Source organism: Cucurbita pepo, chromosome LG17, assembly GCF_002806865.2.
Source record: "Cucurbita pepo subsp. pepo cultivar mu-cu-16 chromosome LG17, ASM280686v2, whole genome shotgun sequence".
Lineage (NCBI taxonomy): Eukaryota > Viridiplantae > Streptophyta > Magnoliopsida > Cucurbitales > Cucurbitaceae > Cucurbita > Cucurbita pepo.
Genome location: NC_036654.1, coordinates 1,953,037 through 1,979,588, shown reverse-complemented (window position 1 = coordinate 1,979,588; position 26,552 = coordinate 1,953,037). Strand labels below are relative to the sequence as shown.

Sequence of the window (26,552 nt, the reverse complement as noted above, 5' to 3'; positions counted from 1 at the left end):
CAATTCATCCAACTAAACCCTAAAGGCATACAATATTTGAACCGGGCAGTGTGCCGTTGAGGATGTTGAACTTCTAGGGAGAGGGGGGTGGATTGTGAGATCTCACGTTTGTCGGAGAAAGGAACGAAATATTTCATATAAGGTATGGAAACCTCTCCTTAATAGACATGTTCTAAAACTGTGAGATTGACGACGATACGTAACGGGTCAAAGCGAACAATATCTACTGACATTGACCTAGGATTGTTACAAGGAGAGAGAAAAATCGAGAGAAGAAGAACAGTAATAGAGACTAGTCGAGAATGAGTGTAAAGAGAGAGAAAACTCATACAATGAGGGGATGGCTGACCTGACATGACGATGAAATATGATCGAAAAATCGAGAGAGATTCAAGTGAGGTTGAAAGGAAAAAAAAAGTGATTTTGAGAACCCACTGGTTAAAAAATGCTCTAAAGCTATCAAACACACAACATTTAACGGGATACTCTTGAATATCTTGTTGCTCTCTTTTAGAGTAGCATGCATCACTCTTTCTTAATCGGTCACGGCTATGCTAGTTGGTGCATCCTGATGACCATGATTAGAGAGATTGAGGTGCATTGATCCGACTACAAAAGTTGTATCTCCACATGTCGTTTTCGATGAGGCATCATCATGGTAGTCCTCCAGAAACGAGACTTCCATACGTGGGCATAAGCACTTGAGCAACATAGTTACCGTTTATACCGGACAAACATGGTAGTAACCCAATATTAATTATGCTTACTTGAAACCACCTTCAAACAATCTATGTTCTATGTTAAGGGTTTGTGAAAATTATTTAAGTAAGTAAATAAATTGGAACAAGACATGTTGAATTCCAACATGTTTTGTTTTTCTCAAGGATATGATAATTGTTTTTTTTTTTTAATTAATTAATTTATTTTTAACTACAATTAGCTGTTGAACTGTTTATTTAGTATTGTTATTATTCTTTGGTAGGTGTTACCTTAATTTTGGTTTGGATGTTGACTAATTCATTGCCAAATTTGGGGTTTGTTATTGTTTTATTTATTTAATTCAGCATTTCTCTATATTTAAATATTTTATTATATCATAGTGTAATAAATATTAAATAACTTACCTATCTTTACACGGAGAATTATTTAATGTTCTCGTCTCCTCTGGCATTAGCAGGAAACGGGTTAACCGAGAAAACCATGAGTCGGGAGTAGGTGAGGGGTGCAAATCCACATCAAGTAAAATTATAAATGTTTGAATCAAAACAATAGCGTTTAAGAAACGAACCTAAGACTAATAAGAAAAATAAAAATGTAGCTACCCTATTACCAATTTCATGGTCTCGAACGTGATGCCGTTGTTATCCGTACATGGGTGTCTTGCCTTTATCTGAAATGTAAGAGCAGCACATAGCTTGAGCATGTAAGAAATACTCATTAAGTGGCTCCACTATCGATTTGGTTGGAAGATTTGTTTTATGTATGATGACAGGTAAACGTTACAAAATTTACACTGTCTCAAACATACTTCTAAAGTTTCAAAAGTATTAATAATATCTTAAATTTTCAAACATGGTGGCGTCACGTTTAAAAGAGCCAACATTGAGAAGTGGTTCTTCACTTACAATAAGAAAACTTGCTCCGGAACCATGCAAAGCATCGTCAACTTTGATATCACTCCAAATTATACGCTCGAAAGGCTCATACTTTGTTGGTGAAGTACAACGATGTCGTGGCTCTCTTGAAGCACATCGAATCATTGCCGTTCAAGACGAGTTCAAAATTCTATGAGTGTGCGGAGGGAAGGTCAGCCAGGGAGGAGCACGTCATGGGAATAGCAACGGTGATGAAAAAAATGAGTATATTGAACACAACGACGAAATAGAAAAACTATTAGTGTCAGTTGTCGTTTTTTTTTTTTTTTTAACTTAATCGAGACAAACATCTTAATTATCACCACATCGTTTGAAGTCACTTTTACGTTAAAGCTAATATTACAACTTAGAATGCATTTTTGTTTAAGAATATTATTTTTAGAATCGATCAAAAATCCATTTTTTTCCTCGTCTTTCTTGAGATCCTCATGGGCACGCACTTCGTAGGTCTTCCCTCAAATGGAGTACTACTTATGAGGAGGCTCGGAATCCACGTACCTAATGCTACTCGAGTCGGAAGCTAAGAGTTCAAAGCATTTACAGCAAGCTATATCAAATGTTTGTTTCACTCGTTCACAATAACTCTAGCTTTTAGTCAATTTCGGCGTTTCAAACTTACCTAAGTATTAATGATTCTATTCCTCTAAATCGTGTTTACGGTGTATGAAAAAGTATGTTAAACTGAACTAACATATCGATTAGTATGATTATTTAGATCCCTTCCCTTAAGAGTGACAATTCCACTCATAATAAGTGGACACGAGCTATGTCTTCCACTAAAAGTGACAATTTCACTGACAACATATTAGTTGGCAGGAGTCGTGTCTTCCATTAAAACTAAGAATCTTAATAATAATCTCGATTGTGGCTATCCACCCCGAGAATCTTTTAATTCATTTCAATCACTAGTAAACCTCTCAATAGAATTCAAACCCATATCCAGTTCTTACCCTCCGTCAAAGAAAAAAGAACGAATGGATCCAGTAGGATTCTCGAGTGGAATTGGACGATTATTCATTTGTTTTTCAATTTTCATGAATAGCCGGGACATTGAGCAATATTTAGAAAAGCATTTAGGAGAACGGTCTGATTCTATCTCCATCCGTTCAAATATGTGAGTAAAGACAAAATATACTAAAATGACTCACGGTGATTGTAGATATAAATTCTACTCCTAAAAACAATTCAAAACAAGTAGATAACGTGACTATACGGTAAGAAATCGGGCGTCGAATATGAATTTCAAAACTCGATCTAAATCCCGAACGTGTCGCATTCAATTATTTAAAAATCCTCAACATAATTTACTTCGTGTTTAGGTTAAGAATCCATAATCCCATAAAAAGAAAAAAAAAAAACTTTGAGTTAAAGCCGAAAGTCGAAAGCAGCTAAAGCCGAAAGCCGAAAGCCGACAATTATGGTAATCACGTGGGAAGCACATACTAATTAATTCTCAAAATATTTAACTCTTCTTCTAATCATTGAATTAATAAATCATTAAGATTCTATAGTTTTAAATATTTCATTAAATATTACATAACCCATACATAATTATACAGATAACTATCAAATTTCTTATTAAATTAACTCTAAATTTCGATAAATATTATAATTTTAATTAATTTATTCCCACATATAATATTTATTAAAATAATAATAAAAAAATCTTATATACTATTAATAAATTATAAAACTTCTATATGGTTTAGGGTTTATTAAAATTAATGGGTAAATGAGTAAAAATTGAATAGACAGTAAAAATTTGCATGGTTAAAAAGAGAGGTGCACCTCGTTGATATAGATAAGAGACTGTTTTAATTATCCTATCCTCAGGATCTCTTTCACTCAGATATAGTTTCGGTTCATTTATGTACCCGTCTTTTACTCGGGTGTCACATCTATGATCTAATTGGATGAAATTGTAAATTTTGAGTGAAAAATATCGATATTACTTAGACACGTTTAAGAGTAAAAAAGAATAAAATTTTTACGAGAATAGAGGTAGGAATTTGTAGAGATCGAGTTCGGTGTGAGAATTTTTTATTTGTCCCCACTTAGGTAAGGGGGAATAATCTCTTCCTCTCTCATTAACAGTGGTAAGGGGGTTTCTCCACCGTGCTTGGGGCGGTCTCTACAGGGTCTCGGTCCTGCACGTTAACTAGATATTTCTAATTTTCATGAAATTGAAACCTTGATATTTCGGCCGACGTTGATGTTTTAAACATAGATTACACATTTTCTAGGAACTCAACGTCTCTTGGCTACTTAGAGATGGTCTCCTCAAAACTCGTAGATATCTTTTTGTTTCCGATGACGTTTATACCTAATCTTTTATGGTTCGTGTTGATTTGTTATGTATGTGTGTGTGTATAAGTTATTTCAAAATGTAATCAAGAATCACACTCGATGGAGTCGATCAAATCGAAAAACTTCAATACGAGGTTGATTGAGCTTCCAAGTTTTCAGCTAGTAGGTCTAAAATCTTCTCCCGACCTCAATTTGACAAGCCTGAGAAACTTACATCGACCATACTTATACATCGAACGAGGACTAAATTCTAGAATTATTTACCATAATTTAACTCGATTAGATCTCTAACGAGATTTGAATTAACTCAATAAAATTCAAATCAATCTCATTAATCTTATCTTACAAAGCAAAGATAGATACACTTGAAGAATGATCAACAAGTTTCATAACACGAGACACAAATACAGAAAGAAACTAAAACAGAAGAAAAAAAGATTTGGGAGTGAAAATTATTGAAGCTCGTGAATTTTCTATCAATCCTTCAACCGAAAAATTGATTTTGATTGGGCATGTTCATAGGAAGATTAAGAAAGGGCAAACCCGAAGATGCGTCGGGAAAAGGGTTGTTGTGACCATCGTCACCACCGTCTCCTCCGTCCCCGTCTTCACCACCTGCTTGCATCGGCAACTCTTCTTCCTCCAATGGCAACCTCTCATACGCTACGTTACTAAATGATGACGCTATGATGATGACCGGCCCCGAAGCCATCAAAGCTCCCACGACATTTCCTCCGACGACCTTATTAAGAATAGGTTTAAAAGATTAGATTTACCCTAATCGAGAGGGGTATTAGATCTAAATTTTGAATCCCACCCACCGTCCCTTCAATTATAATTCTTTTGACGGAAAAAAAAAATTAGGTCAAGCTTTTGAGTTGAGTGGTGATTTAATTTACCTGTCCTTGTCCTCCAGCTAAAAAGATCGTGAGACTAGTAGCACCCGGTGGAGCTGGTGGTGGAAGAAACGATCCCGATAGCGATAAAATCTCAAACCTCCCTTGAAGCGTCAACACCGACCCAGTTGCCGTCGGTTGACGCAAGCTAACATTATTCACGATCCCACTTCCACTCAACACGCAGATCCCCCGTTGTCGCCGTCGTGCATAAGTGGCTATCGCCTCAAACACATCGCAGCCGCTACCAACCTCCAAGATATGAGCTCGAAGTGTATTAGCACTCTCGCGCGTGATGATTACAGGCGGCTTCGGCTTGTTCTTCGACCCGGCCGGGCGACCCCTAGGTCTACGAACCATGACATCACCGCCACTGCTGCCACCAGAGCCACCGCCGTTGTAGTGGTTGAGATTAGTAACATGGTCGGAATTTGGCGGCGTTTGTAGGTGGAGATCAGGGCGTTGTTGCTGAAGCTGATCAACAAAGTGAGAAGCGGAGCCTAAGTTTAAAGTAGCCATAAACAGAAGATACTGAGAGAAACTTAAACACTCAAAGATGAACAGGAAAAAAACCAGGGGTGAAAAAATAATTTAAAATAATAAAAGGGCCAACAATGTAATTCTTTTTGGGAAAGGAATTAATTATTATAAACTATATGGGTGTGTGTGAAACCCTAGAACAAATAGAAAAATAAAAGGTCTAGAGGAAAGAGAAAGCATTATGAAAAAAGCATATAAATTATTATAATATAAAGTTTTTAAGTATACAAAATTACTAAAATATAATTGTGAGTTATATACATATTTTATTATTAGATGTCACAAGTGGGCATATTATATACATTTCAACCCTTATCTTAATATAATTACAAGCATAGGGCAACATTATTATATAAATAATATATTCTTTTGGGAAAAGAAGTATTGTGCTTTTATAAGTGGAATTGATTATTTTAAATTATTTGGTCGTATTCCTAATACCTTAGACGAGGAGTGTGATATTAACATCGTTATAGCTGAGAATTGAAAAAAAAAAAAAAAAGGGTCGTCGGTGGTTTTTAGAATTTGAACGATTCAGTAGAATTTACACAACCATAGAATATCTCTCCCTCGTTTTTTTACCGTATAGTTCATTCGGTACTTATTCTCCTTCCAAATCTTTTGCCTCTCCCAATTTGGAGCTCCCGTGTTTTGCAGATATAGCCTCTAAAGCTGAAAGTTTTGAGTTGTTTTAGCGTTTCATTGAGTTCTCTGGCTCCACTCCTGCGACATTCACAGCCACTAATCGTGGTCGCACCCATGGAAGCCACCCTGCTTCCTCTAGCAACTAGCGAGGTCGGTCTTATTCCCCACAAAAACAATCAATTGAGGACGAACCCTGAAATTATAGATTAACATCTCTCTTCAATGTTTCTCATAATTGGCTTTGCACGAGATAATCTACAATTTTAGGACAAGGGTTGTCGAAATTATTGTCGTAGGAGAGAATAAAAGGTTGCGATGATTTAGGTGAAGAAGACGATGAACCGAGTTGGATTCGAGTCGGGTATGATCCCGAAACCCTAGACCCAATCGAAGACATAGATTAAAATATTTTAAAATTATAAAAATTAAGATTAAAATTAAAATTAGAGATATAATTTAACCTAATAAAATATATTAGAAGATGGTTTAGAATGATAATTTAACACTTGTTGGAGCATTTTATGGACTTATTTGGCTTTGGTTGGGAGTGGTTTCATTTTCAATTTAATAATTAGGGTTTTAATTATTATTTTAATTTTAATTAGTGAGTTGTATAGTTCCATTAAATAATTAAGTCAACTACTCTTGAAGCATATGAAGAACAAACAACACNGCCATAAACAGAAGATACTGAGAGAAACTTAAACACTCAAAGATGAACAGGAAAAAAACCAGGGGTGAAAAAATAATTTAAAATAATAAAAGGGCCAACAATGTAATTCTTTTTGGGAAAGGAATTAATTATTATAAACTATATGGGTGTGTGTGAAACCCTAGAACAAATAGAAAAATAAAAGGTCTAGAGGAAAGAGAAAGCATTATGAAAAAAGCATATAAATTATTATAATATAAAGTTTTTAAGTATACAAAATTACTAAAATATAATTGTGAGTTATATACATATTTTATTATTAGATGTCACAAGTGGGCATATTATATACATTTCAACCCTTATCTTAATATAATTACAAGCATAGGGCAACATTATTATATAAATAATATATTCTTTTGGGAAAAGAAGTATTGTGCTTTTATAAGTGGAATTGATTATTTTAAATTATTTGGTCGTATTCCTAATACCTTAGACGAGGAGTGTGATATTAACATCGTTATAGCTGAGAATTGAAAAAAAAAAAAAAAAGGGTCGTCGGTGGTTTTTAGAATTTGAACGATTCAGTAGAATTTACACAACCATAGAATATCTCTCCCTCGTTTTTTTACCGTATAGTTCATTCGGTACTTATTCTCCTTCCAAATCTTTTGCCTCTCCCAATTTGGAGCTCCCGTGTTTTGCAGATATAGCCTCTAAAGCTGAAAGTTTTGAGTTGTTTTAGCGTTTCATTGAGTTCTCTGGCTCCACTCCTGCGACATTCACAGCCACTAATCGTGGTCGCACCCATGGAAGCCACCCTGCTTCCTCTAGCAACTAGCGAGGTCGGTCTTATTCCCCACAAAAACAATCAATTGAGGACGAACCCTGAAATTATAGATTAACATCTCTCTTCAATGTTTCTCATAATTGGCTTTGCACGAGATAATCTACAATTTTAGGACAAGGGTTGTCGAAATTATTGTCGTAGGAGAGAATAAAAGGTTGCGATGATTTAGGTGAAGAAGACGATGAACCGAGTTGGATTCGAGTCGGGTATGATCCCGAAACCCTAGACCCAATCGAAGACATAGATTAAAATATTTTAAAATTATAAAAATTAAGATTAAAATTAAAATTAGAGATATAATTTAACCTAATAAAATATATTAGAAGATGGTTTAGAATGATAATTTAACACTTGTTGGAGCATTTTATGGACTTATTTGGCTTTGGTTGGGAGTGGTTTCATTTTCAATTTAATAATTAGGGTTTTAATTATTATTTTAATTTTAATTAGTGAGTTGTATAGTTCCATTAAATAATTAAGTCAACTACTCTTGAAGCATATGAAGAACAAACAACACTCAATTAATTTTTTAATTATATATTCGTCCGTCGCATAAACTTCTTTAAGGTTCAAATCTTCGTACTCCATATTTACCGTTTGTAAATTGTGAGAAAAAAATTAATTTATTTAAGCGTGTTCATATGACCCGATAACTCAGTCAATTCGAACTACTCAACCCAAATCATAAAAGTTGAGTTGGATCAGATATTTTTCGGTTTTTGTTCAGTTGAATTTTTTAAAAACCAATAATTCGGTTCGTTTTACAGGTTGACCATTTTTTTTGCTAGTCAACCCAACTAACTCGAAAACAGAGTTACAATCCAACTTAACGGCATTTTTGTTCAAAGTATTAAATGTTTTTCAAATGGAGGACAATCCAATAAGGTCAATAAAGTTGAATAAAGAAGTGTAATATGACATTTACAAATATTATTTTCTATGAGTTGACATTTTTAAAATATATTAATATTTACTTGAACTAATTAAAAAAACATTTTAAATAAGTTTTAATTTTTATTTAATTTAAATAATTTATAAGTTTAAAATTGAAACTTATAGTATAACTTTTTTTTTATATTTTTGGAAAAAAAATTAAAATGGAAAATTATTTTTTATGAAAAGTTTATTGACCAATTTTTTATAATATTAATTATTATCACATGACACTTTAATATGATTATTTTATAGTTTTATATATATATATATATATATATATATATATATATANTAAAAGGGCCAACAATGTAATTCTTTTTGGGAAAGGAATTAATTATTATAAACTATATGGGTGTGTGTGAAACCCTAGAACAAATAGAAAAATAAAAGGTCTAGAGGAAAGAGAAAGCATTATGAAAAAAGCATATAAATTATTATAATATAAAGTTTTTAAGTATACAAAATTACTAAAATATAATTGTGAGTTATATACATATTTTATTATTAGATGTCACAAGTGGGCATATTATATACATTTCAACCCTTATCTTAATATAATTACAAGCATAGGGCAACATTATTATATAAATAATATATTCTTTTGGGAAAAGAAGTATTGTGCTTTTATAAGTGGAATTGATTATTTTAAATTATTTGGTCGTATTCCTAATACCTTAGACGAGGAGTGTGATATTAACATCGTTATAGCTGAGAATTGAAAAAAAAAAAAAAAAGGGTCGTCGGTGGTTTTTAGAATTTGAACGATTCAGTAGAATTTACACAACCATAGAATATCTCTCCCTCGTTTTTTTACCGTATAGTTCATTCGGTACTTATTCTCCTTCCAAATCTTTTGCCTCTCCCAATTTGGAGCTCCCGTGTTTTGCAGATATAGCCTCTAAAGCTGAAAGTTTTGAGTTGTTTTAGCGTTTCATTGAGTTCTCTGGCTCCACTCCTGCGACATTCACAGCCACTAATCGTGGTCGCACCCATGGAAGCCACCCTGCTTCCTCTAGCAACTAGCGAGGTCGGTCTTATTCCCCACAAAAACAATCAATTGAGGACGAACCCTGAAATTATAGATTAACATCTCTCTTCAATGTTTCTCATAATTGGCTTTGCACGAGATAATCTACAATTTTAGGACAAGGGTTGTCGAAATTATTGTCGTAGGAGAGAATAAAAGGTTGCGATGATTTAGGTGAAGAAGACGATGAACCGAGTTGGATTCGAGTCGGGTATGATCCCGAAACCCTAGACCCAATCGAAGACATAGATTAAAATATTTTAAAATTATAAAAATTAAGATTAAAATTAAAATTAGAGATATAATTTAACCTAATAAAATATATTAGAAGATGGTTTAGAATGATAATTTAACACTTGTTGGAGCATTTTATGGACTTATTTGGCTTTGGTTGGGAGTGGTTTCATTTTCAATTTAATAATTAGGGTTTTAATTATTATTTTAATTTTAATTAGTGAGTTGTATAGTTCCATTAAATAATTAAGTCAACTACTCTTGAAGCATATGAAGAACAAACAACACTCAATTAATTTTTTAATTATATATTCGTCCGTCGCATAAACTTCTTTAAGGTTCAAATCTTCGTACTCCATATTTACCGTTTGTAAATTGTGAGAAAAAAATTAATTTATTTAAGCGTGTTCATATGACCCGATAACTCAGTCAATTCGAACTACTCAACCCAAATCATAAAAGTTGAGTTGGATCAGATATTTTTCGGTTTTTGTTCAGTTGAATTTTTTAAAAACCAATAATTCGGTTCGTTTTACAGGTTGACCATTTTTTTTGCTAGTCAACCCAACTAACTCGAAAACAGAGTTACAATCCAACTTAACGGCATTTTTGTTCAAAGTATTAAATGTTTTTCAAATGGAGGACAATCCAATAAGGTCAATAAAGTTGAATAAAGAAGTGTAATATGACATTTACAAATATTATTTTCTATGAGTTGACATTTTTAAAATATATTAATATTTACTTGAACTAATTAAAAAAACATTTTAAATAAGTTTTAATTTTTATTTAATTTAAATAATTTATAAGTTTAAAATTGAAACTTATAGTATAACTTTTTTTTTATATTTTTGGAAAAAAAATTAAAATGGAAAATTATTTTTTATGAAAAGTTTATTGACCAATTTTTTATAATATTAATTATTATCACATGACACTTTAATATGATTATTTTATAGTTTTATATATATATATATATATATATATATATATATTTCCTTTGCTGATTTTTTAATTAAACTAAATCCACTGTTTTAGTGTAAATGTATTGTTGTTTATTATATCAAATTAATAATTAAACATCGATTAAATAAACAACACAAAATAAAATAGAATTTCGTCTTTTTTTTTCCCTCGTTTTTCTTCCACCCATTAAAAAATTAAAAAAATAAAATAATTCAGAGCCATTTTCCTGTCTTATTCTGCTTTCTTAAATGGGTAAATTAATAATAAAAAAGATTATCTTAGGACTCTCCATAACACTTTTTAAACTTTCTTAAAATACCTAAATTTTTAGCTAGCGAGAAGCAATCGGCCGTATTGTCTGCACCAACTGCTATTTAGCTAATAAGCCTGTAGATATCGAAGTTCTTGATACTGTATTTTAAGCAGTTGTTCAAATTCTCTGTGATATGCAACTAAAACAAGTTCTTGCGAATGGGGAAATGGGCGGTTTGAATGTGGGGACTGTTCTTATTTTACCCGAAGGGTTTGAATTAGCCCCCGATCGTATTTCTCCCGAGATTAAAGAAAAGATGGGAGGGGGCTAATTCAAACCCTTCGGGTAAAATAAGAACAGCCCCCACATTCAAACCGCCCCTTTTCCCATTCGCAAGAACTTGTTTCAGTTGCATATCATAAGGAATTCGAACAATGGATACCGGTGATAGATGATTTTCGTCCCTAAAGTTAAAGTATTAACGTTACTTTTAAAATTTGAGAGATATCTTTTCAACTAAAAATGTTTTTTTAACTTTTTTCTTTCTTTAATAGCTCATTTTCTTGTTATAAAAATTCGTATCATCTGACTTCAATATCTTATTATTATATGAAAATATATATGTGACATATTGTATTTAAACATTGAGATTGATGTTCGAAAGGTAACAAAAATTAGGACGAAGGAATGGTCATATCGTAGGAGAAGCAACTTATTTACCCATTTGTCCGTTTGATAGATAAAACACTTATTATTATTCACCTCATCTCCACATTTATTTTTTTAAAAAAATATTAGTTTTTAAAATTTGATAAAGCTTTTTTCCTTCTTTTTTATATTTTTTATTATTTATTTTTTATTTTAACCCAACATAAATTGAAACCAAGTGAAAAGTAAAAACTTGGGTCTGTGTGATAGTATTTCTGAACTTAATTTCTAGAAGCAAAAAACCGGACATGTTCTACACTGGATTGGGCTTCAGAAACGTATCCATATGGCCCAATATGGCATCCAAAATGAAGGCCCAACCCAACCGAGAATTGCCATCCCGATTCTAATTCATGGTTGCCTTCTGGACCTTTCTGGTAATGAAGAAATTGATGTAGAGATCAAATCAATGAATTTCTAATCCAGGTAACTATTCAAGCAAGAAATCGGTTGTGTCGCATACGATTGAACATATACACGCAGACGGTGTGTGATCGAACAAGCTTAAATTCCGCACCAGCAATGTTCGTTTGGCAAAGACAAACCTCGCCTAAGGTCTAATGAAGCCACAAAGCTAGAACGAAAAATATATATGGGGCTTGATTTCCTTAAGACTGGTCGTGAGCGTGTCAAGATGACGACGCCACACGATTGAAAAAGAAATCCCATTTGGATGAGTTTTTTTTTTTTATTCTTCCATACAAAGTAATATTCAGAAGTTCGAAGAAGCTTTAGAGAAGGCTATTAATGTCTCCTGTCCTAGGCTCAAGTTGACTATTTGAATGAGCAATAAGCAATAAAATGGAGAATAATCACTTCGAAAATCAAAATATATGATTGTGACAGCGAAGTCTATCTTATTCATAAAATTTCCTATTCAACAAAAATTACAAACTCAGGACACCTTCCCTATGATTGCAGGATAATAACACCATGCAATGAATTATAAAAAGAGAAAGCAAATTCGTTCAGAACACTAACCTAAAAGTACCCTCCTAAGGTTCATAAATTTAAAAGCATCAAAGGATGAAAACATCTAAGTTTTTCCATGTAAAAGAGCGACGAGCTAACGAATTAGGCTCAATGGAAATGGAAAAATTACTATACAAACTAGAAGGCAATGTTACAAAACTGCAGAAATCCCAACCTGTGTTTTTTTTTATTGGACGGTTAACCTCTGCAGATGATCTAAGAAGACTTCGAAGCTGACATCGTCGGTGAAGATGATATCTCCGCCGGGAAGGGGAGACTCAGTGTTATAGGTGGCTGAAGGATTCAGCTTTGCCAGAAGAAAACGTGCCTGCGCCCAAAACAGAAAGAAGTAATGAACAGGTCAGTGGATGAGGTTCTTTTGACGACTAGAAGAGGAAAACTAGTTCTGGAATTGTTGTCAGATGTTCTTGTTATGAGTTAAAAATGAGGGTCGTTACTTGCATGAGGTAATTATGCAGCGATTTTTGTTAAGATGGAAACAAATCCATTAGGGGAAATTCATGTCAAGAAGACCGGAAAACTCTCACTAGAGAGTAAACACTCATAATTTCCTTGATGGAAAGTTCAAAAACTACTATATTACAATCTAAATATTGCTGTTATTATCCATAAAAAATAATGAAAGAGCAATTAGATCCTAACTACTAATTAACAAAATGACAAACTAAAATTAACAATTTAACTAAATTACATTAAAATAAACTAAACAAAGTCATGTTTTCTTCCTACATAAGGTAAACTCCTTGAGGTTCGATGTGTTGACATCCCCACAACAAAGTCAATCTTCTGGGGTGAAGTGAAATGAGTTATCATTGTTAGATTTTGACTAGCAATATTTGACATTTGGGTGAAAACGGGAAATAAACTGAGGACCATAGTATAACTTTACTACTTCACCAGTAGAGTTGAGGGGCACTTTTATACATTTCCTCTAGTTATTTTAAGATTTTGAGATAGCATCCTGCTGTTTACATATGGACTAAAATTACAAATATTTCAACTTTAGATCCTTTCTCTCGTTTTTCAAAATTGGAACATTACTTTTTGTAGTCTTGTACGTTGTATTCAGCTTTCCTTCCATTTTTCTTCTCTTTTCTTTCGCAATGAAAGTTGGTTTTTGTGTGTTGGATTGAGGAATTAGTTGAATTAGATTGGCCTTGGAGACTTGTTTTGAGGCCTTTGGAGGGAAAGGAACAACCGGGTGTTCTAAGATAAGTCATCTCTTTTTTAGTCTTTTTGGCTTTTGATGCAACACAATGCCTCTTGGTGTTGACCAAATCATACTTAATCTTTTGTAAGGAAAACCTTCTAATGACTATTAACAATTGGAAGGCTCTTCTTTGCTAGTTTTGTGGGGGAAGGGGTAATCTCTACCCCTTGCCCTTAGGCTGTAGTATGGTCTACTTTTGAGTATACATATTTGTTTTCTATCCAAAAAAAAGATAATAATAATAAAATAAAATAAAATATTGGCCTTGGAGCCTCTTCCCTAAATCGTATTATTTGTGGAGTTTCATATTTTCCAAGTTCGGTTTTCCTTCTCCATGCCTCTGCATGGGTTCTTATCAGAAGCCTTCTCCATAAACACGAGAGATTATATGTGAAAATTAAAGCACTCACTTTTTAAATGCTCGACTTTTTCTTGATTACTAAATGGGATGACTAATTACAGTTAATGCGTTGTATGGCAACCCCCTTAGTATATTATTACCACAAACAAGACCATAAGTCAAGAAGGAAGTGGACGGACCAGATGAAGAAGTGCCTTTGATTAAGCAGAATAAGTAAAACAAGAAAGGGATATACAGGGTCACTGAACTATGTATGAAAAGTAGATATGGACAAACCTGCGAACCATGCTGATCACAGATCACCAAACGTGGTACTGGAAATCTTTCCTTGATTGTTGCATCTACATCATCCCGAGGAGCTTGCAGCAACTGGGCAAACGCCTGTAAAAGTAGTGAAATTTGTTTTTAAGTAGCAAGCATAAGCAATTTGTAGTTAGTTAAAAATCAGCACCTCGGTCTACCATCATAGACACAAACAAAATTCAATGGACCAGAAAGAAATCCCCATCACCTTGCTAACCACTTCAGTTTGAAATTGTCCCCTATACTAGTCCAAAATAAATATGAAGAAGTCAACAGAAATAGAAATGGAAGAGGAGATTTCTCATATCGACATTGATGACATACTAATTACTGGATAATCATCTAGAGCAGACGCTATAACCTAGTCTTTTGAGGAAATATGGTCTCAACACGGAGAAACAACTGCCTGAATGATTCAATTACTTCTCAAAACTCTTGCGGAAATGCCAGGCCAGAAGGAAATTCCAAGAATTAAGTGGGTTGAGAAAGTAGAAGAGCAGAGAAATAGATGTCTCAACGAAAGATCAGGTCATCAACATATATAACAATTATTTAATGTCGTTTCTCAATTAACTTTTCATGATTACTTTTACTCCAAAATGAAAATGTACACGCTAATTCTGCAGTACCATTTGAATAAATATTCAGTACTTCTAAGAGTGACGACGAGAAAAAGAAATACCTGATGTTCAGGCTGATTATGATACCCAGCTTTCCTCCATTGGGCAATAGTTGCCCCGTGGAAGATAACAACAGTGAAATATGCATCCAGTAGGAGAATCCTGTCAGCCGCAATGGCAGCTACATCAAGAAGAACTGGTTCTGGGGCTGAATGAAATGTGTAAGAAATCAATGACGGTTGGATCATTACTACAGAATTAGCAACATTCTCACGGTTCAGGATCATTCTGAAGTACGCAGTCTCATCAGGACTATTATTAAAAACCTTCAAAGTTCACATTGAATTAGAAAAATGTCACTGACGTATTCTGATATTGGTTATAATAATATTAAACTAAATTGGTATTGAAACCCATTGCAAGTATATAAACAAATAAATACCTGCACAAACTGAGATCGTCGCAAATGAAAGATAAACTGAGGGAATATTGAAAAACGTGGAGATAAGCTGAAGGAAGATGGAGTATCCTTCTGATAATCTCCAAAACGGGAACAAAGATGAATCAATGATTTATCCAACCATCTTATAGGATCAAACTCTGCCTGGATACCAGTTGCAACTTTCCAATATTAAAACATAATAGCAAAAAACAAACTGTTGCAGTACAACAAGAATATAGAACGGAAAAGACTAACTTTGCTAACAAGTTACATACAAGTATATATTTTTACCATCCTGTATCAATATTCAAAATATATTTTGGTCAGCACTAATATAATCATTTAGCGATTTCTATCATCCAATATCAAAATATATTCAACTCCGTTACCAGATATAATGCCCAGAGAACTCCCCCGACAGACAATGTTTTCCAATTCAACTGTTTTGCGACTTAAATTGTTTGCTTATACTACAGGTGTTAAAATGTTCATACTCGTACGTAGTGATATAGCCTGAATTATGAAGCCCGAACTCCTAACAAAGAGCTGATGATATAACAAAATAACAAGTCCTGAGAAGGCATTTATTCAACTTTTGCATTTTTCACTGAACTGATTCTTAAGAGTACGTACTGTAATCCTTGAAAATGCGTTATAAATTGAAGGATGAAACATCTACTACACATTATTTTTGCATAAACATTTCAGAAAATGTCATTATTACTACGATTCCAGATTTATCCATACAAGTCCAAAACTATAGAACAAGATGATTACCAATTAAAAACTAGAAAATTAAAAGATGATTACTACAATTCAGGATTTAAAAACTAGAAAATTAAAAGATGATTACCTCATTTTCCATCTTGAAGGAAACTAGACGTGCCATGACTGCAGCAGCAGCTTCTTGGTCAAACCCCGCAATCAAGTCCTATAACAAAAGTGAAAATTTCTTCTTTTAAACTACCAATGGTCTTCTTACACAATTGGGAGATCAACAAGATTAACTTATATTTAAGGAATTTATGAGAATGTTACAAGGCCGGTATTATTGACTCTAGGTCTGAAAGAGACTCTCGCGTTCTGTCAATGGTCTACAGAGAGGATTTTAGGCCTACTAGCTCCTATAGAATTATCACTAAGGTTTTAGTGTATAGAATAAAAAAGGCCTTGATCCACACCATTTCCTGTATATTTACTGTTTGTATGCCCAAGAGGTAGCTTCTTGATGAGGTCCTTATTGCCAACAAGGCTATCAAGGATTAGAAGTCTCATAAGAAGAAAGGTATTGTTTCTAAAATTGATTGTGAAAAGGCTTACAATCATGCTGGTGGAGAATTTTCAGACAAGATCTAGTGGACAAAGGTTTTTGGTTTGTATAGAGAGCTTAAGTTGGAAGTCGATAATGCTCGACTATCATTTCTAATCTAATTAATGGCAAGTCAAAGGTAAATTTTTTTGCTTGTAGGAAGCTTGGGCAAGGTGATCCTCTATCTAATTGTCTACTCATTTTGGCAATGGATGTGATTAGTGGACTTATTTCAAGGTGGATGGAAAGAGATTTAGTTGAAGGAGAGGAAAGAGACATGGTTCATCCCATTCATTTGCAATTTGCGGATGTACATCATTCTTTTTCCTTGAGGGAGGATTCTTTCACTAATCTGAATTAGCCCCAATTGTTTTAGTCTATATCCAATTTGAACATTAATAGGAAGAAATGTTCTACAACTGGCATTAATTGGTGACTTTCCAAAGTTTCCTAGGCGGGCACAGTTTAGGTGTGAGATTGCTCGTTGTCATTTCTGTATTTGGTCTGACTCAACCCCCAAAATCTTGGACCATCTTCCTTTATCATCTTCTCCCAACCAAAAACATGCCTACACTGTTTCTGTACCTTCTTTTATTCCAGGATTTCCACTTTGATAGAGAAGTAGCCAATATGTCGTCTCTTAGTCTCTTTTGAGGAGAATAAAAGAATACAAAGTACATATTTTATACAAATTAGTGATGGATGTACCCTGCATGGGATTATCCAGTACACTACATTACCATCTTAAAACTAACAATTTTCTACCATGGGAATGTACAGTGTATGAAGTGAATGTGTAGTCCACAGTTTTCTTCAGCAACTAAAAACTTCTTGTAATTAAAACTATAATTATTTAAAGAATTAGTAACTTTGTAATTGAAAATTAACCATCTTTAAAAATTAATAAAAGAAGTTAAATATAAAATAAATAAATAAAATAAAAACCATTGGGAAATTAAACTTCATCCTCCTTCCCCAAATTCAAGTTTATGTAATTCAAGGTCACTGCATTCCATCGTTGTCCAATCTTCATAGTGGGAATGGACAGAAAAGGAAACAGAACACCCTCACATGCTATATATAGTGGTTTGGCCATCCAATTTACAGTAATGGAAGAGAAAACAATTACAAAATGCTTGTACAAAATATACCAAGAGAAAGCCAGGCATGAAAACAAAACACTCTTCAATCACTTTCTAAGTTTCTGTCGAAGTTATACACTCTTCAATTCCTTTCAGTTCAAATTCTTGAAAATGTTTCCACACGAACCCCACAGTCCCAGCCAAGTTTCTGGCGTTATCTTTGAAGTTAGGAGTTAGGCTGAAATTCTTGATGATCCTAGGGGCAACTATATGATAGTTAAAAACTTCCAAAACACTCCTTCATAACCTACTCATCAGTACCTTCATCCTAATCGAAATAAAATACAGTGTACATGTTAAGCATGTGACCTTTAAATTCAATGGCATTAATGTGGAAAACAGCTTTCTGCTTTCTAAAACAAAAATTCAGTGAGATCATGTCAGGTCGATTATTTCTTATAGTTGTTTTCCCTTGTTTTATTTTAATTTAGGATCTAAATTAATTCTTCCTTCCAAAATCAAATTCTTGTGGATAGAGATTACAAATTTTACAATGGGTACTTAAGCTTTACGAGGAACCAGAAAGTTATTAGTAAAAGCAGACAAAAGTTACTAAAAAAAGCTCCCATACACCCAAATCATCTCCCAGACACAATCTACAAGTAGGGAGGCAAACACTCACCTGTATGCTTCCAGGTCCAGCAACCCATCTCCTAGAAAGGGTTGTAACACGGAGTCTCATTTGACCACTGCTGTTTTGATAACTGGAAACAAATCTGAATAAAGTAAGAAAGGATTCCATCCACTTAAACATACCATATGAAATAGCTAGAAAGATAAAGTTTATGTTTCATACTACGTCAAAAATTGAAAGTAAAACTGATTGCTGGCAGATTGAACAGTAGCATCTGAGGTCTCTTTTTTAACAATTTCAAATATGAGACTCAAAGTTGTTGCTTTATCAAAGCCACACATTTTCCATGCACTTGTATTTCCTTGACCAATGACAGTGTCTGAGCACAACGGACCTTTCTGCACAAAAGCACACAAAATGAACTTCAAAGATGCAAAACATTTGAAAAGAAGAGGCAGGCTTTCTTTATTCCTTAGGCAGTACCTTTTCAAGAGAGGCACAAGGACCAATAACACCCTGAACTTTGATATCCTTTGAGCAATTGATCTCAAATATACCACTGCAACAATAGTAAAAGAGGAAGATAAAAAGTAAGAAGTTAACAGCTAGAAACACGCAGCATTGTTAAATAATATAACTTGAATGAAAGTAAATGTGGAAGCTTTGATTAATCTTGAATAATCCTAATTGTTAATCAAAGTCTTCCAAAAAATAAAATTTAACTCCCCGACTAGACTACATATACAATGAATTCCATGTCCCTTCTCCACAAAGCATCTCCCGGGGCTTTGATGAAAAAAGCAACTCAGGAAATGATTAACTAATAAGTATCTCATTACAAACTTACAAATCATATTTTTCTGCCCAAATAAAGATGGAGCATTTTATCAGACATAATTCTTAGTTCTATTTAAAATGTCTGCTTAATGACCGAGATTCATGTAGAAAATGAAAGAATGTACAAAGCATAGAAAAATGTTCTAGGATAGGAGTCCAAACACTAGCTACAAGAACAGACTTCAATCTAAAAAAAATTAGACCAAGCTAGTAATTATAAAAAGTTCAATTAACAGACATCCATAAAGAAGTGTTAAACCTAACCATCTGTCAACCTCCTCCCAAGATTTTTCAGCCCCTCTAAAGTTCATATTATTCTCTCAATATAGTGAAAAAACAAGCCTACAACAGAACTCTTCCCTTCTCTCAAAAGGAGGATTAAAGAGTACCTCACCAATCATAGAACAACAACTCATAGGAAACAGTAAAGGTTCTCCTCTTGCTGGCTGAAAATAACACAGTATGGCAGGTGCAACACAAAAGGAGAATGTCTGCCTAGATGGTCCTGAGTGGTCATTCTCTCATGCAAGACAGGTTTCTGATATATTTATTCGTTCTTTATAACTTATGATACAACTCAATAAATATATGGAAAAACTAATCTAATCTAATCAAAACCCCTAAATTTTAGGTTTCACATATTATATATTAAAGAAAAAAATGATAATTCCCTAATTTAGAATTCCTATATTTAACATTAGTTTCAACAATTATGAAGCAAAGGACTTCAGTTTCTTAGAAATCTTAACCTTCCAAAGAGGCCATAGCATAGAAGCACCCTGGGAGGGAGAAGGAAGCAAAGGCCATGGGGAAAAAGTCCAAAGGGGAAATCATCGGTTGTGCTGGGATCCAAATTCAGGAGTCCCTTCTCTCATGACAGATCACCTGATCGAAAATGACAGTAAGAAGGGTAACAACCTCCAATATCTCTTGATAAGTGAGGGGGGCAATGAAAACCAAAGGAAAGCAACATGACTTATCAAAGGAATGCATAGAAAAGGCTACCAACTGCAACCTCTTATCTGAAAGGTGATAAAACTATGGAAGCAAAGTACAAAGGGGCTTGTCACCCACCGAGGAATCCTCCAAAAAATAGGTTTTTGAACCACCCCAACCAAGCATTTAACAAACTAGGAGAAAAAAGGGGAGTCTGAAACTATAGCAGCCCTGAGGTGTTTTCTTGAACCCATACCCTTGAACCTACAACTTGAAACCCACTCAAAAGGATGTGGTCCATACTTACTCACCACATTCCTACATCACAAAGCATTTGATTACTTGAAAGAAATTTCACCACCATTTTGCCAAAAAAAAACCTCATTACATACTCTCAAGTTATCAATACCTAAAGCACCAAACTCCATCAGCTTCAAAACAGCTTCCCACTTGATTAGGTGGGACCCACCATCCTTATTCACTCTGTCCCACAAGAAAATCCTCGATGAACTGCCAATGCTTTTACAAACAGAAACGTGAATTCTAAACAAGGAAAGAAAGTATAAGGGATACTTAGCAATGAATAAACCAAAGTAAGTCTCCCTCCCTTGGAAAAGAAGGCCATTTCCTCAAGAAGATGGTCGTTGATGGACTTTCTCCACCACCAGGTTCCAAAAAGGCCACTTCTCACTTTACTCCCAAAAGAAAATCCTAGATAAGGCCAAGGAAGCTGACTAAGCTCACACTTGACCATAGAAGCCCAATAGGTCAACTTGGAGGAATCACTATTGCCAATTTATTTGAAGACCAGAGAGTTTCAAAGGACAAAAAAAAAACAATTTAGATTGGTAATGGTTCTTTCCTTCTAAAAAAAAAAAAGGATATCTGCAAAATGAAGTTGTAACCAATCCAGACTCTCCGTCCCCACATTAAAACCCTCAACCACACCTTTACCATACCAGCTAACACCAACTGGTTCAGGACATCAATCACAAGCCTAGGCCTCAACCCTCAACAAATGTAGGTTCTGATTAAAATGTCACAAATACATCTATAAATTGGCAGTCTGAAATAGATATGAATCATAAACAAAAACAATCAGATATCTTTACTATTCCAAGAAAGGGGCAGCAAATAAAAATGTACAATTACAAGATTGAACTTATAATTTTTTCTACATATTAGAAGATATATGTCCTGAGTAACACTAATGCAAATGGGAAAGTACAAAAAACTAAAATCAAGAGGACATGTGCCTTAAACACATTTAAGTGAAAAGCTTACTTTGATGCTAAACCAAGATCATATTCACCCGAAAAAACACGTTTAAGTGAATCCTTAAAAACTGAGTGGCCAAAACTTTCTGCAAGCACAACAAGCCCTCCAGTCTTTTCAACTGCAACTTTAATTTCAGCAATACCGACCTAAATAACATATGTACATTAAAATTATGTAATCTCAAAACACGTGCAAATGAACAATGGAACATCAATGTCTGTTATAAACTATAATTAGAAATAAAATAAATTATTATCGTTTAAGGATAAGAATTAGGATTCTAAAGCTGCAATGTGAAAATTTCCCATATTCCCTTTCCCACTGGATAATCTTTTTTCATCTAACTGCTTAGTCTTCCATAAAATATATGCAAGCATCTAACAGAAATAATAAATCCTAAAGAACATAATGCTTCTTTAAGGAACATTTATTTTTCAAGATTAGACTATTGGAAGCTCAACCTCACAACCAAATAAATCCTCCAAAAAGTGGAACATTTGAGAAACAAACTATTCTGTAAGGGCTCTCAATACATCAACAGTATCTTCTAATATGATATGTTACCATCACTAAAATTATAAGTTCCCACCCCGTGAACATCCATTGCATTAGCAAAATATTCACCTGCGAGTGCGCCCTGAAAAATTAAGAACAAAGTGGACATATCAATGGTGCAAATTACCTGGTCAAGAGCACAAGCGAATAGATCAAGTACATGTCCTTGATGAACAAGCTGCTTCGAGAGTCCCTCATAGAACTTCACAGCTTTATGAAAATGAGGGGCAGAATCTTTATCCAAGTCCTTGTGAGACCGAATTGGTTCAGATAAATTTTTAGACACAATCTACAAAGTGAAAATGAGGAAGAAATAAGAATAATTAGAGAGCCTAATTCGAGATGCATTCAAATATATAAACCAACTGAATTAACAAAATTGAACAATTAATTTTGAAGGTTACGACAATTGGTGCCATGATATTAAAAAGATATCCTTACGGCACCCGGTCCTTCAGTCGATGGCCCACCAACAAATGCTAAGATTCTTGCTCCTGAACCAGGAACACAAGCGCCAAGCAAGCTGGCGGCAATGCTCAGGGCAGTGCCAGTGCACCTCGGTGCTCGCTGATCCGCTGGAACTGCCCAAGGGTCTTTCTGCAGCTCCTCCAAAACCTATTAATTCGAAAACCATTTTCAATTCTCAATTCACAGCATCTCACAGTCATTTTATCTCAAAGTTTATAATACATACGGAATTGAGAGCAAATTCGCACTCGGACTTAGGCAGCAGAAAGCGAGAAATGCTCTCAGTTGAAAGTCCATCTCTCGCGCCAGCAATGACACCAGTGGGAGGCTTGGGCTTCTTGAGAAAGAAGTTCATCTGCTCCAGAAGCTGGTCCTTGGACACATCCTTGGAGCCCTTAAACACAAACGTCTTCGGAATCTGACCGAACCCCAATTCATGAACGTGAACGAAAGTACCATATGTAATGAGCCCAACCAAAGAATTATCAGGAAGCAGATCAACAGCCTGAGACAAAGCAGATTTCAAAAACGCAATCTCCTCTTCAATTACACAAGTATCCAACACAAACATGAACACCGAAGGAACCGAAGACACCGTTTCTCCAGAAGACTCGTATTCAATAGTAGTATACTGCGGGAATAGCTCCGCCGGAAGGTTATCATCGGAAATAGAGGCGTAATGAGGAGGGAAATGATTCCGCTGAAAGCAAAACGGACAGATCCAGATCTTCGCAGCGAAATCAACAATAGAAAACGGATTGAGAATAGCGCGACAAGTACGACATCGAAGAGGAGCGTAAGGTAGCATCGGCATGTTCGGGAAGGCTTTGATCGGCGTATACATGGCGGAAACTGGAACTATGCAGTTGCTAGCTTCTTGCTTCGTCCCGGGCACCACATTCCACGGCATCCGGACGCCATCCTGTGCTTCCAAATCAAGAAATTCCGTCATTGTTACAAAGATGGATGCTCAGTCGAATCGATTCAATTCGAATTCGGCTCCAAATTCGATGTTAGGATAATATGGCGCTTGATCGACCTGAGAAACGAAAATTTTCCGACGAATGATGAACCGGAATCGGAATCGGAATCGGTGGGAAACAAATGAGAGAAACAGTAACCTGATCGTGTGAAGACACTGCTGCTTGCGGTCTAAGAGCCGGCAGAATTTGGCGGATCGATTTTGCCACTTTTTTTTTTCTCTTTTCTTTTTTTCTTTTTTTCTTTTTTCTTTTTTAACAAATTTACCGGTATTTGAGTATGTTTTCATTTCATTTCTCAATTTTAATTCTTAATTTGTAGGGTGAAAAATAAACCATAAAACTGCCCATAGTTTAATGAATTAAGATTAGATATGAATTAAGGAGTTTCTCCCTTTTTACGTATCGTCACTCCTTCTTGGCAGCATCTACTAATTCGGAACTTAATTTGAAACTTATATTTCGACGTTTTTGGATGCTCCTAATAACCGACAAATGTCAAGTGCTGTCCAGCAAAGAAAGTGAAGGGGAACGGACAGCAAGTTGGAAGACGCTACAGAACCGCGTGAAACCGAAACAATGATTTCGCACCAAAAATTCATTGAGATAGGGTTATATTAGAGAATTTTTTTTCATTTTTTTATATACTTTTTAATAAATATTATTTAAAAAATAATAATATATACAATTTTCATTATAAATTTTATTAAAAAATGTCATCCGTGTAAATTCAATAATATTTTATAAGAAAAAATATAATATAATATTTAACATCATTTTTAAAAACTCTAATTTTAATAATATAACATAGTATGTCACACATATAAGTGAGCGGGATATCTAATAATTTTAAATTATTGTACATACTAATATAAAAATTATATTTCCATTTTTTTTAATATAATGTTACCATGACACATAAAAAATATCACTTACTCCTTCAAATCATGTCAAAATCTTGACAAGTTTGATAAAAATTGTGAAATCTCCGAAGAAAATCTCTTAGACTTTAAAATCACGAGACTAATAATATACATAACAGACTAAAATAGACAATATTTACTAATAAAATAATATCACTCAATATATATCACATAATAAAAGAGAAAATAATATTATTATATTTGGTACGATTCATAATGAACTAAGAACATAGATGACTGAAAACAAGAAGGCAAATAAAAATCACATAGCGGAACAATCCGCCTGCTTGAAGGAAACAGAGTTCCTCGTAACATCGTAACCAACAAGGAAATTGTTCTGTGCAATGTTGCCGTAGATGGAAATACTTTGTCCATCGCCGCCGCGGAAGGCCAAGCAAACAACATTCTCCGCCACCATAACGAACACATTTTCACGACGGAGGGGGACATCGGCGCCTTCAAAGTGCACTGTCACGGACGGCACTTCAAAGTCGAGATTCGTGGTCTTAAAACAGAAATCCAAGAATTGATTCGGGTCCTCTGTTCGCTCAAGGCTTATCGAGTCGGAGATCGCCGTCGCGAAGGTGGAGTAGAACTCTGTAGGGAGTATAGTAAGGGTGGTGCCGGAGTCGATAATGACATTTGCTCCGTCGCCCAAGGCGGAAGCCGCCGGAAATTCAAATCTTTTGCCCCCAACGCTCATAGCTTCTATGTTAAGAGAGTAAAAGGAATTGAAACGGTCACTGGTTTTAATCGGAGTCGAGACAGTTCCAGAGCCGGCTACTTGAGCATTAGAGCCGAAGTTCAGCTTGCTCGACTCAGCCGAGTCGCCGATCGGAGTCAAACAGTACGAAAATTTGCCGCCGGAGGCGGCACCCATCTGCGGGACGAGCGACGCCGGACCTCGACCAAGTCCAACAATCCCGGAAACATTAGTACTAAAAGTACCACCACTGTCGTGGCCACAACCAACCACAGTACGAGGAAACGCCACGGGGCGACCAGAGGTGGACCCCATGGTGACGGTATCAACCGCAAAATCGCCGTTGCTGTGGGACCCATCCCCGTAACTAACCGAGTACTGACACTCAGACCGATCGGAGCAAGAACGTTCTTGTCCAGCCAACGTGCAACTCGGCGAGGAACAGGGGATTATCTTGTAAGTCGACGATTTGCTCGGGTCAAACATCGGCGCGGTTTGCTCGTAGCATTTTGGGCATGGTTGGCATTGCGTCCAAACGATGTCGCTTCCTGTATCAGCAATGGCTAGGATTGGAAACGGCGGCGTTCCAAGTGATACCTCCACAAGATATTCTCCTCTGTCATTGAACATTGGCGCCTCCGCCGTGTCTAACAGCGCCACCGCTTTGTTAAGAAGGATGGAGCGGCGGAGGGTGTTAGCTAGACGGTGGTAGTGGGTCTCCGATGGGTTGTACATAGGAGACTTGGGGGAGTCACGGTGGATCATTTCGACGGAGAAGCCATATTCACCGCTGGCAGCGGCGAAGACGGCGGAGGAGATTAAGAAAATTAGACAGAAAATTAGAGCCATTGATGATAATTGGTGATCGGAGAAGCAATGGGAGATTTACTTAAATAGTGAAGGGATTTTAGAAAAGGAAATAAATTTTTTATTGGAATTAATTTTTAATATTAACAAAAAAAAAAAAAAACGTTTTGTTTCCTTTTCAATGGATTTGTTTTGGTACAATGATACGTTAATAATGTGGATAATTAATATTAACAAAATTATTGGAACGTTACCATATTTGTTTTAATTTAGGAATTCAAACGTTTTTTTTCCTTTAATTTTTTCTTTCACCCGAGCCCCTTTTTTCTCGATCCACATAGATAAAATGGAAGACGGTTTGCCAACTGTTCATCATGAAAGAAATGACTCATCTACGCGAAATCACTAACTAATACTAACATAATATAAAAATAATTGTCTTTTT

At 35.0% G+C, this 26,552-nt stretch overlaps 3 protein-coding genes across 5 annotated transcripts; all 3 read right to left on the bottom strand.

Annotated features, from left to right (window-relative positions):
• Positions 1-4,241: 4,241 nt before the first annotated feature.
• On the bottom strand, positions 4,242-5,377 carry LOC111779234 (AT-hook motif nuclear-localized protein 23-like). Its single transcript, XM_023659340.1, has 2 exons — positions 4,862-5,377; positions 4,242-4,704 (listed from the first exon to the last, which is right to left on the bottom strand). Exons 1-2 carry the CDS (start codon positions 5,375-5,377, stop codon positions 4,447-4,449), a joined length of 774 nt encoding a protein of 257 aa, XP_023515108.1. The 3' UTR covers positions 4,242-4,446.
• Positions 5,378-12,486: 7,109 nt separating this feature from the next.
• On the bottom strand, positions 12,487-23,894 carry LOC111778623 (protein transport protein SEC23). 3 transcript variants are annotated; one of them, XM_023658554.1, is made up of 13 exons: positions 23,816-23,894; positions 22,921-23,733; positions 22,668-22,841; positions 22,354-22,515; positions 21,678-21,817; positions 19,104-19,179; positions 18,843-19,018; positions 18,669-18,750; positions 16,449-16,526; positions 15,596-15,757; positions 15,216-15,479; positions 14,507-14,611; positions 12,487-12,966 (listed from the first exon to the last, which is right to left on the bottom strand). In XM_023658554.1, the coding sequence occupies exons 2-13, from the start codon at positions 23,644-23,646 to the stop codon at positions 12,826-12,828; spliced, it is 2,286 nt and encodes a 761-aa protein (XP_023514322.1). In that variant the 5' UTR covers positions 23,647-23,733; positions 23,816-23,894; the 3' UTR covers positions 12,487-12,825. The 3 variants fall into 3 exon arrangements, with proteins under 3 accessions (XP_023514322.1, XP_023514321.1, XP_023514323.1); XM_023658553.1 differs by lacking the exon at positions 23,816-23,894 and having other exon boundaries at positions 22,921-23,809; XM_023658555.1 differs by lacking the exons at positions 12,487-12,966; positions 14,507-14,611; positions 23,816-23,894 and having other exon boundaries at positions 15,249-15,361; positions 22,921-23,809.
• A 965-nt stretch (positions 23,895-24,859) lies between these two features.
• Positions 24,860-26,149, bottom strand: LOC111778727 (aspartic proteinase CDR1-like). The gene has a single exon (XM_023658703.1). It carries the CDS (start codon positions 26,147-26,149, stop codon positions 24,860-24,862), a length of 1,290 nt encoding a protein of 429 aa, XP_023514471.1.
• Between the last annotated feature and the right edge of the window lie 403 nt (positions 26,150-26,552).